Source organism: Gorilla gorilla, chromosome 8 (assembly GCF_029281585.2).
Source record: "Gorilla gorilla gorilla isolate KB3781 chromosome 8, NHGRI_mGorGor1-v2.1_pri, whole genome shotgun sequence".
NCBI lineage: Eukaryota > Metazoa > Chordata > Mammalia > Primates > Hominidae > Gorilla > Gorilla gorilla.
The window spans coordinates 105,966,588-105,978,751 of NC_073232.2; the positions used below are offsets into that span (position 1 = coordinate 105,966,588).

General features: G+C 36.8%; 1 protein-coding gene across 5 annotated transcripts in view; it reads right to left on the minus strand.

Moving 5' to 3' along the window:
• LOC101123909 (protein FRA10AC1) overlaps nucleotides 1-12,164 on the minus strand; it is a 35,326-nt gene extending 23,162 nt beyond the window's left edge. Inside the window, exons 1-9 of one of the 5 annotated variants that reach the window (XM_055352510.2) lie at nucleotides 11,606-11,811; nucleotides 11,409-11,478; nucleotides 10,907-11,026; nucleotides 9,262-9,338; nucleotides 7,541-7,636; nucleotides 7,376-7,421; nucleotides 4,111-4,187; nucleotides 1,974-2,057; nucleotides 1,337-1,421 (exon numbers count right to left, since the gene is read on the minus strand). In XM_055352510.2, coding sequence (XP_055208485.1) covers nucleotides 1,337-1,421; nucleotides 1,974-2,057; nucleotides 4,111-4,187; nucleotides 7,376-7,421; nucleotides 7,541-7,636; nucleotides 9,262-9,338 — 465 coding nt within the window. In that variant the 5' untranslated portion in view covers nucleotides 10,907-11,026; nucleotides 11,409-11,478; nucleotides 11,606-11,811. Of the gene's footprint in view, nucleotides 1-1,336; nucleotides 1,422-1,973; nucleotides 2,058-4,110; nucleotides 4,188-7,375; nucleotides 7,422-7,540; nucleotides 7,637-9,261; nucleotides 9,339-10,906; nucleotides 11,027-11,408; nucleotides 11,479-11,605 lie in introns of all 5 variants that reach the window. The other 4 variants (XM_055352509.2, XM_019035555.3, XM_019035558.3 and 1 more) reach the window with 4 other exon arrangements.

Consider the following 12,164-nt stretch of genomic DNA (forward strand, 5'->3'; position numbering starts at 1 on the left):
TACATGCTCCTAGAAAGACATAATTTTCACACTTGATTTACAATACAGTAACTTTAAGTAACTCCAATTACTGTGGTGATTTTTGAACCAGATGTGGTACAGAGAAGACAGCTGTGAACCAGAGTCCATAACTAGTTCATAAGAAACAGCAGTTCTGGGGATATATTTGGGGATATATTAAGTGCACGGGTTTATAAATAGGGTATACAAAATGAACATTATTACTATTTTCTATAAGAAACTGTGAAGCAACACACATATTAAAGGCACTACTGAAAAAATTATTAAATCAACCCTAGTTCTAATGAGATCAAATGATTTAAATGACAAATAAATCTTCATGATAGATAAATATAAGATAGCTTTTTAAATAGGTTTTTTTCTTAATACAAATATACAGTATCTATAACACATATTTATGCAACATCCCCTCCTCTCACATTTCTAACTGAGGTCTGCTCCTGGGTCAACTTTTCCAGCTATAATTTGATGTTTGAGACAGAAATAAAAATAACTTTTTATTTTTTAGAGTCTCACTGTCACCCACACTGAAATGCAGTGAAACGATCATAGCTCACTGCAGCCTCAAACTCCTGGACTCAAGCAACCCTCTAACCTCAGCCTCCCAAGTAGCTAGAACTATAGGCATGCACCACTGCACCCAGCTAATTTTTTTTAGTTTTTGTGGAGACAAAGTCTCACTATATTGCCCAGGCTGGTCTTGAACTCCTGGCCTCAAGCAATCTTCCTGCCTCAGCCTCCCAAAGTGCTGAGACTACAGGCATGAGCCATCACGCCCAACCAAAAATAAAAATATTAACTAAAGTAAGATGCAAAGTGGGAAAGGAAATCTGTCATTACTAATTAGCACTGATTGAAATGTTAATTTTACTAGAATAGACATTTATGTAATAGAAGATGTGCATCTGGATCTCTATAAATGGTAATCAATTTTTAAAATCTATCAGTTTCAAACATCATCTGTGAAATAAGACATTATTCTGTAGAGTTAAGTCATTCATTACAATCACTAGAGGCTCTAGACTAGAGTCAGGATGAAACAGGATCCAATACCCACTTGCGTTTAATTTTAGACTTTTCATGCCTCAGCTCACAAACAAAAAAAAAGCATCCTTGTCCTTCATAAATTTCCATAGGCCTTTTGTAAACTCCACAGCTGCAGAGGTTAAATGGTCCAAATAACACATCATAAATGCAGGAAAACTGAGTCTAGAATTAGCATCTTTAAAAGAATAATGTGGGGCATGATAGTATAATAAAAGTTAATATTTTACTTGAATAACAACCTCTTTCCATAAATATGTGGAAAGCATACCTTATTTTCTTTATATTTACTGAGATCTGCTATGCAGTATTCCTTAAATAATTTATCATAGTATTTCTTAGCAAGTCTCTTCTCCCTAGACCCATGAAAATATAAATATTATACATTTAGAAACTCAACCATGGTTTGCTACTTTCAAGTGATGTCAAAGAATACATACTACATAAATATTAATGTTTTAAGAGAACTATTACTTACATGTGCATGGAATATCTGGATATTAACTATTAAAAGTGGTTCACTCAGGGAGGGAAATTGGAGAACTGACAGTCACAAATAAGAAGGAGAATCACTCTTCACTGTTTACCCTTTGTAATGTTTGGATTTAAAAAAACATTTTCAGGTATGACTTTTTTCCAAAACAGCAGCATATAATAACATATTACAAGATAACACACAATACTGTAAAAAAGAATGTTATTTTTTTGAAGACTAAGTCAAACAATGAGAAGTCAGTTAAAACTGCCAAAAATTACCAAAAGAACCAAATAATCCTAGGCTTGATTTTATGTCCTTCATTCAGAACTGTTCTATGAAGGGGCTGAACACCTTGACTAAAAAACCACTCAGAAAACAGGAGAAACAGGACTAAAGCATTTGATGCATTACACCTCTGATGGCTAATTACCAAGTCATGTCCATTTCGTCCTCCTCATTCCATAGGAATCTATGATTTTCTCGTATAACATCCAAGTCTGTCTTGTCATTTTCCCTGGAAAACAGAACTTTTTCAATTTAATACAAAAACAAAAGTAGTCAAATTTAGGTTAAATAGCTCTGTGAGTTTTGGAAAATTTTATTAAAAATATAATACATGAAGATAGTTTTTTGGTGAGTATATATTTGTTCACATATTTATAAAAATATTTCAGTATTTTCAAAAGGCACTTATAAAAATACTACTACAGAAGCAAGTTAAATGGATAAGGAATCTGTCTGTAGCATTGGTTTCAATTATACAAATGCTGCTAAGTTACCAAAGCTAGAATGAGAAACCTGACTAAACACTAAATGAATAAAGTGAATGAAAATAAGTTTCATTCTAACCAACCACTCTGCTGAGATTTAATTTGAAAAAATATGAAAAGTTTTCCATATCTCATTTTACTACAGTTTCCTAGGTAGAAGAATGAGTAAAGGAGGAAGAAAGCCAAAGGGATTGACCTTTCAAAATAAAATGCTAACAGTCTGGGGGTAAAAAAAAAAAAAAAGGAAAAAAAAAGTGATTGTTGGGAGATACAGGATAAATTGATAGGGGAGATAAACTGGGGGTAAATGAGGTGGTACTAAATTTTCTCAGAGTCCTACCAACTCAGAAAATTGTTAGAGGGGAAAAAAAAAACTCACATAAAACTGAGAAGTTCTAAGACCCACACACACTATAGCAGCACAATTCACAATTGCAAAGCTATGGAACCGACCAAAGTGCCCATCAACCAATGAGTGGATAAAGAAAATGTCGTGTGTGTGTGTATATATATATATACACCATATATATATACACACACATCATATATATATATACCATATATATACACACCATATATATATATGTACACACCATATATATATGTACACACCATATATATATACACCATATATATATACACACACCATTTATATATATACCATGGAATACTACTCAGCCATAGAAAGGAATGAAATGATGTCTTTTGCAGCAACTTGGATGGAGCTGGAGGCCATTATTCTAAGTGAAGTAACTCAGGAATGGAAAATCAAATATCATATGTTCTCATTTATATGTGGGAGCTAAGCTATGAGGATGCAAAGGCAAAAGACTGATATAATGGACTTTAGGGACTCAATGCGGGGGAAGGCCGGAAGGGAGGTGAGGGATAAAAGACTACATTTTAGGTATAGCATACAGTGCTCGGGTGATGGGTGCACTAAAATCTCAGAAATCACCACTAAAGAACTTATCCAGGCAACCAAAAACCACCTGTACCTCAAAAACTATTGAAATAAAAATAAAAATTTAAAAAAACAAAAACAAAACAAAACAAAAAACAAGTTCTGATAGAAGAGCCTTAAACATGGGAAGGACTTTGATGTGCAAGAAATGCTAGACTGAGAGTTCTTGTTTACCTATCTTTTAAAAAGCAATCCCAAACATCAAGGTATAAAAATTTCCTTATTTCAAAGATCCTTGCCAAGAAGACACATGAGTATTCTTCACATATTCTTTTATCACCAGGGTTGTGCCTGGCTCAGCAGGTAAAGAGTCTACCTGAGGCCTGTCCAAAAAAATGGGATTCATGAAGAGCTACTCAGGAGCTGTGGATGGTATCTCTACCTTATAATATAAAAAAGAAACTGGGGCCAGGTGCAGTGGCTCACACCTGTAATCCCAGCACTTTAGGAGGCCAAGGCAGGTGGATCACAAGGTCACGAGTTCAAGACCAGCCTGGCCAAGATGGTGAAACCCCGTCTCTACTAAAAATACAAAAATTAGCCAGGCATGGTGGCAAGGAGCCTGTAATCCTAGCTACTCGGGAGCCTGAGGTAGGAGAATCGCTTGAACCACAGCGGCACAGGTTGCAGTGAGCCGAGATCAAGCCACTGTTCTCCAGCCTGGGCGACAGAGTGAGATTCCATCTTAAAAAAAAAAAAAAAAAAAAGAAAAAAAAAAGCACACCGGAATAGAAAGCAGGGAAGAATGACAGAATCAGAAGGCACAGTAGCTGTGGGTCCTTAAAGTTTTCCATAACCCACATTCCCTTCTAGGTAAACTTCCTGATACTTACCCCAAACGCTTGAAGTCTTCTTTTTTGCCACCATAGTATAAAATATAGTCATTTACGAACTTTGTATGTCTTTGATACTGAAATGCAAAAAATTAAGGATTTTATTCTCTTAGGAGCTGTTTGGTGTCATAATATATTGCTGATTGGGGGTAAAAAAAGCATAATATGAGTCTATTTAGCTTTTTAAAAATATTCACATACTATACATGCTTACACATTCAGAAAATCCAGAAGGGTATATATTAAATTGTTGAAAGTGAAGATTGTAAAGTACAGGCTTTCTTTTGACTATTTTTCAAGCATATACTACTCTTGTGATAAAAATATATCTCCATCTGGGGAGAAAGAGAGCTTCTTATTCTATTGCTGAACTGCATATAGCCTCCTACCACCACTCATTCTAATAATCACAATATGAAAAATTTAAAAATTATAGTTTCTAAAAGTAGACAATTTATCTTTCATTATCATAAAATATAATTTATCGATTTTAGTAATGATAAAGCCTCTAAATAGAAGATGCAACTTTTATAATATTAAATCCCAACATTAAACTTTCAAAAAAAGCAAATATAAAAAATCAATTTTTATAGTCTTTTAAATTCAAAGAATAAAACGCCATGTTTACTTTCAAAGCAGTGTAACAAAACATATGAGCATTTTACTTTTTGTTTTAAAAAGCTCAACAGCACTCTCTCTAGAGCCAAACATGCACATAATAGCTAACCTCACCTTCTACAATACTCTCTGTGACTATTACATTAAACATATATAGTGATTTAACTGATCATAATGTGTACTAATAGACAATTTAATCAGATTATGGTATTTCCATATTGTAACAAACCAGTTACTATTTCAGGGGAAGAAAAAAAAGAGAGAGACAGAAAAACCAAATACCTGGAGATCTGGATTCTAGCTCTTGATCTACCACTAACTGGTCACATGACCATGGCAAGTCATGTAACCTATTAGAGCTGGGGTCAGCAAACATTTTCTGCAAACGGCCAGATGGTAAATATTTCAGGCTTTGCAAGCCATATGGTCTCTGTTGCAAATGCTCAGTTCTGCCATTTTAGCATGAAAGCAGCCAAAGACAACATATAAATGAAGCATGGCTGTATTCCAATATAATTTTATGTACAAGAACAGGTGGTGGGTGTAACTTTTGCTTCCGGGAAGATGGAGTAGGCAAAGATGTACTTCTCCCTATTCCTCATACTAACAACAACTAAAATCCTTGTACATTATATTTCAAACATAAAAACACTCTAAAAGGTGGAAGGAAGAAGGTGCCCCGCTAGGGACCTCCTGAAGACCTATGGTATGACATGATAGCGAGTTCCCTAGGTTTCTTTTTGTCTCATGTATCCTAGAATTGGAGGTAAAGAAGGTGACAACCTGGAAACACCAACAGACACAGACTAAAAAATCGTCAACAAAAGCCTGTTCTCTCTAACCAAATGACCAAGAGTCAGCCTAGCAAGACAACTTTGAGACAATAACTACTCTACTCTTGTCAAACAACCCAGAGAAAACTGTGGCTCCCAGTCAGAATCGCAATTATTAAAAAGTCAGGAAACAACAGATGCTAGCAAGGCTGTGGAGAAATACGAACACTTTTACACTGTTGGTGGGAATGTAAAATGGTTCAACCATTATTGAAGACAATGTGGCAATTCCTCAAGTATCTAGAACCAGAAATAACATCTGATCCAGCAATCCCATTACTGGGTATATACCAAAAGGAATATAAATCATTCTATTATAAAGATACATGCACATGTATGTTTACTGCAGCACTATTCACAATAGCAAAGACATGGAACGAATCCAAATGTCCATCAATGATAGACCAGATAAAGAAAATGTGGTACATATACACCATGGAATACCATGCAACCACCAAAAGGGATGAGATCATGTCCTTTGCAGGGACATGGATGAAGCTGGAAGCCACCATCCTCAGCAAACTAACACAGGAACAGAAAACCAAACACCACATGTTGTCACCCATAAATGGGAGCTGAACAATGAGAACACATGGACACAGGGAGGGGAACATCACACACTGGAGCTGGTGGGCGGGGAAGGGTGAGGGTGATGGGTTGATAGGTGCAGCAAACCACCATGGCACATGTATACCCTATGTAACAATCCTGCACGTTCTGCACATGTATCCCAGAATTTAAAGTAATAAAATAAAATAAAGAAAAATAAAATAAAATAAATCCTCACACACAAAACAAAAAACAAACAAACAAAAAAAACTGTGGCTCCAACTCCACCTATGCCAGAAAAAAGAGTACCCATACTTTCACTCTCACCAGGCTATAACTAGGTGCCCCCAATGCGGTAGGTGTCAGAGAAGGCAGAGCAAATGTTTAAATGCTAAAGGAACAAATGGCAGATGAGATCCATGGAAAAGCTAGCTATTGGGTTAGGAGATAAGAAGAATAAATCAATTAGTGACACAATGGTACTTCTATAACTTAAAAGAAAAACATTGGAATAGCACAGTGAAACAGATGATTACAGGTAGGGGGCGTATCAAATTGACACTGTCTCCTTCTCCCAATTCTGATCACAACAATAAATACCCAAAAATACTTCAGTTTTTGCTTGGTATCTCTTAAATTCTGCAATATTCTCAACAGCAGTATGGATGGCCAGCGTAGCAGTTAGTGCTATCAGCCAGTCTTATTAAAAAACTGAGTTGACAAATGGCTATAACCAGGAAGCAGGGTTTATCTTAAAGATAGCTTTAAGTCATGCCTAAAAATTAAAGCCATGGCAGGCCTGAGGACAGTCCACAGGCAGGCCTCATTTTATTTTTATTTTTTCCTTAGATCCAGGGACAGACTGGATAGACCTAATTTTAAATACAAGTTTTATAGAGACCTTAAATAGCAAAGAACCAGGTAGGAAGAGAATAAATTAAAATGAGACTAAAGATAAGTATAGGAAAAGGAAATGTTGAAAGCTTGAAAAAACAATTTGGAAAATATATTTGCAGATTCATGTACTTTATAACCTATTTATAGAGTACTAGTAACATGTTTTATTATTTTTGTCTCTAAATCTTTTCTATATATTAGTAAAAGAGAATTGTACCCAAAAGTATAAATGGCAAAATCCTACATCACTAAATACTTATATTTAAAAATAAAAAAGCCTATTTGACTTCACAAGATTTTATAAAACAAAAAAGCAGATTTTAAAATATTCTACTAGTTATAAAAATCTGGAAATAAAAAAAGGATACAGCATCCATAGCTATGAGATGAAACCTTCTATTTCTTGCTTCTTCCCTGTTAAAACAAATTTTTTTAAGAAAATTCAAAATGTTTATATTCAAATTAACATAATCAAATCCCCTAGTCCGAAGCAACTTAAACCAAGAAATAGAATTGACACTGAAATACCATACCTATCCAGCAATTCTGCTGCAACTTGTTTATGGGCCACCTTTCCATGTTTTTCTTTCTGAAATGGTTTTTGGAGCAGTAAGTCGTCTTCAACTGTCCTGGTATATTAAGAAGAAAATAAGAGTTCACTTTTTTCAAAGGTTATTTTCTAATTCTTTATATTTTCATAACTGGAATATACTTTAAAGAATGTAAGTCTTAACTTTAAGAAGACTCACTGATCTTTAATGAGATATTTTACATTTCCTTAAATAGCTTAATTAATACCTTAACATTATTTAATACCTATAACACGGGGAAGATGAAACTAACAAAAGCATGGACTCTAGTGTCACATCACCTAGGTTCCTGATTCAAATCCTAATTCTGTCAATTACTAACTTAATCTTAATAAGATTCAATTATTTATCTCTTTGTTTCTTCATTTCTCTATCTGTAACATAGTGATAAGGAAGTTTTTGGTAATTAATGATACGCAAAAAGCAAGGCTGATTATAGAGAACACAAACCACAGATCCAGCTCGTCCAACCCATGGGCCTCATGTGGCCCAGGATGGCTTTGAATGTGGCCCAACACAAATTTGTAAACTTTCTTAAAACATTAAGACACTTTTTCACATTTTTTTAAACCTCATCGGCTATCATTAGTGTATTTTACGCAGGCCCAGCACTGCTTCAGGCCAACAATGTGAACCAACAGATTCACAATTGTGTGTGCTCCACTGTAGTATGTGGCCCAAAACAATTCTTCTTCCGATGTGGCCCAGGAAAGCCAAAAGACTGGACACCCTGCCATAGACTGTCAGCCCTAGTTATAGTGATGAATATAATCCTGGAGCAGAGTATCCAACTAGATTTGCTCAAATTCTATTCTTACAAAGTAGTATTTTTGAATGAAAAATCTAGAAAATGTAAAGCATCAAAAATGTAATTTATTATTAGTACTATCCTTTATTGCAGAGACTGAGTATCCTATAAAAATGTTCAGACCCTGTTAGTATGCCTAATATATTGCTCTCAGTGTGAAATAATAAGCCAATTTCTATACATTTGCTTAAAAAAATCAGTCAACAGCCGTGTAAGTTTGGTTAGTATACATCAGTCAACCACTCCTGAGTCAAAGTATAAAATTGAGTTTCTATGCACTAAAAGCTAAGAACAATGCTCCTACGCACAGCAGCTCCAAGACGTATCCCGCTTATAATGCACAGGCTTTATGTGCTAAGAGTTTTTGTCTCTTGCAATTCAAAAAAACCTTCCTTGAGTTTCTTCCCGTGACCTCTTAGTCTGCTCATTCATGTATGCGTAAGAACTGTGCTGCATTATACTTTCATCCTCCATATTAACTTCACTTTGAAGGCAAGTAATGGCAAGAGACCACCATTCAAGCCCCTTCTGAGCTACAACATTTGCAAATAAACAGTCCTTGACAGTTGAATGAAAAATATATGTAATGAAAAGGTTTCACTGATTTCTTAAGATTCCAGAAATCTGAAACTCTTCTTTCCCTTTCAATAAACCCCTTTGCAGAATTAATTTTTATTTTTCCCACAATTGTTCTCCAATTTTTAATCAATGTATTAGCTTAATGAACAAAAATTCATTCACTAGAGCAATTGTCTTCACATGTAAACACAATTCAAAAATTTCACTCTTGTTTATTTATACTTCATATTAATCTAGAAAGGATGTGAAAAATAGATCAATAAAAAAAATTACTTACCTTTTTTTCCTTTTGCTGGATTCTCCACAGTGTTCATCATCACTAAAATCAGAATCATAGCCTCCATGACCATGCATCTGTAAAGGAGTACAAAGTCAGCTATTTAGAATCTATGTTGCCAATTGTCCAGGAAACAATAATTCAAAAATAAGTTATCTTAAACAGCCACAATAGTTTTAAAGGATCATTGTGGGCAGGTTCCTATTCACAGGCCATCTAGCCATCTAAAACTTTCATTCGCTTTTAAATAAGAGACATACCTTTCAGGAAATGCATCAACATTTTTCACCCTTAATTATCATTAGGTGAACAAAGAAGCTACTCTTTGATCTTTTCACTGAAAAACCAGGCCTAGAAGCTGCAGTGACTGCTTACAAGGTTTAGCAATCCTTCACTTTTGATTCAGAGTAGTAATAATCACTGTGTGTTTATCACCAACTTTGTTCCAGACATTGTGTTAAATACTTTACAAACAACACTTCTAATTCTGTAAGTTAGAAAGTTATCTTCATTTAGGAATGAAGTAATCAAAGTTAAGTAAATCTATTTACAAATCCAGTAAGTGGCTAATCTGCTGTACTTGATTCTTGTGCCCACAATTTCAATTACTCCAAATTTCCTCTCTGGAATATGATTTACTATATTCCAGGAGAATTACAGTATTTGTGAACAGTACATCATCAATTGATGAAAATTTTCCTGTAATCTTTTTCAATATATGTAGAGATTTCCATTTTCTTTTGAGTTTCTTTAAGGAAAACCACTTTGCCCTTTGGATTAGTCAGCTTTCTCTTGTTTCATTTTATTTATCTAGTTATTTTTGGAGAGTCTCGCTCTATTGCTCAGGCTGGAGTGCTGTGGCGCCATGATGGCTCACATCCTCAACCTCCTGGGCTCAATCAATCCTCCCACCTCAGCCTCTCCAAGTAGCTGAGACTACAGGAGTGCATAATCACACCTGGCAAACTTCAAAAAAATTTTTTTTTGTAGATAAGGGGTTTCGCCATGTTGCCCAAGCCGGTCTCAAACTCCTGGGCTTGAGCAATCCGTCCACCTCAGCATCCCAAAATGCTGGGACTTCATTTTAGAATTGAAATTCTTAGAAATGCTGGAAGACCTCAGTTGCCACTCAATTGTATTGGAAGAAGCTCCTAGTTCCAGCTTTGCACTGAATTTGGAACACACAGTAAGACGGAAGGATGGACTATTTGATGTCATACATAACTAATTTACATGGCTGGAAGGAACAGTCCAGGTTAAATGATATATCAAATTGTTAAAACTAATATAACGACAGCAAGTGCAGCTGGAAAAAGAGGAAAGAACTCTCTAAACTTCATTGCATTGGATCTAGGATAAACGACATGTTTCTAGTCCTGGCTACCTTGAATAAGTCATTTCATCTCCCTGGACTTCATCTATTAAATAAGGTAGCTACATGAAATAATCTTTAAGTTGTTTAAATCTTTAAATAACCTTTAAAGTCTGTAATTCCATTTTCAAACATAGGTGTGTGGGTATATACCTCTCTTCTCTGCCCCACTAAAATCCTAGATAGGAAGATGCTAGTTAAGGTTGGAGATGAAGGTTTGAAAGCCAGAGTTCCAACTCCACCCTCCCTTACATCTGTTATTGCCTTACACACCTGGATTTTACACCCTTTTTTAGGTCAACTCCAGCTGTCTTATCACATCTGTTCAAGCCATATTGTCCTCTCACTCTTTGTCCTATGTCCTCACGTTCTTTACATCTTGATGGGGGACAGCTGTAGTGTGGAGTTTAGAGATATATTCTAGGATCAGCCTACTAGATTTCACTGCTTGGCTCTGCACTTTTCGTCTTTCTTTTGGGCCTGTTTCTTAACCTCTCCAAGCCTCAGTGTCCTCATTTATAAAAAGAGGCTAGTAAGATGGCTGACCTCATACGAATGGAGATTAAAAGAGGTGCCTGCCTCATCTAAAGGGTTTTAACGGTGTCTTGTACAGTGAAACCCAGTAAATGTTACATCATCATCATAATCTTTTCCCTCGCCCCAGGACACCACTTCCTATTCTTGCTCCCACTCTCCCATTTCTTTATTCGCTGGCCGCTCCATCCAACCCATACCTATCTTAACTCACTGGTTGAACTAAAAAGCTCTCACTCACTTCAGGCTACGAATCAACTGACAAGAGCGGGGAGAAACTCAAAAACGGAGATGCCAGGTGTCTCCAGAATCTGTCATCCAAAAAAAAAAAAAACCAAAACAAAACAAAAAAAACCCGATCAACTAGTACTATATGAAAAACAAGTTTTGAGGTCCTTCTCCCTGATGCCAAATATACCCACAGCCCTCCTCACACACCCTTTCCCTTCCTCCCTGTGTGCCAAGTTCGCCCCCGGAGTCGTCGTTTCCTTCTTTCCCGGCAGCTACAGCGACGACCCACGGCCTGAGAGAGCCGCTGCAGGACAGGTCCCGTGCGCCCGGCCGCGCAGCCTCGCCACAACCACCGCCGCCGCCGCCGCCGCCGCCCGCAACCCGCCTCTCCCTACGGGTCCCGACTGGGACTCACTTCCGGTCCGACACGGCCACGTGTTACATCGAAATGGCACCGTCCCCCGAGTGCGCCGATCTTGTGCTACAGCCAGAACAGCTCCGGGAAACAAGGGCAGCGGGAGAAACGGCCCGGAAAGGGACGAAGAGGCTTCCAGCTTTCGCCAAGTCGCGGCTCCCAGTTTTTCCCTGGGCCTCCTTCCTTTCCCCTCTAGGGAATCCGGCATCTAGTACTGCTGGCACTGCTTGCTGCTTAGCCCACGCCTCTCATTTGAAAATATATTTTGTTTTACCCTGCCTATCACCTGCCGTCCTCTCTCTAGTAACCTTAGTAACGCCTCCTCGGAGGATCCTCTCAGAGCAGCTCATC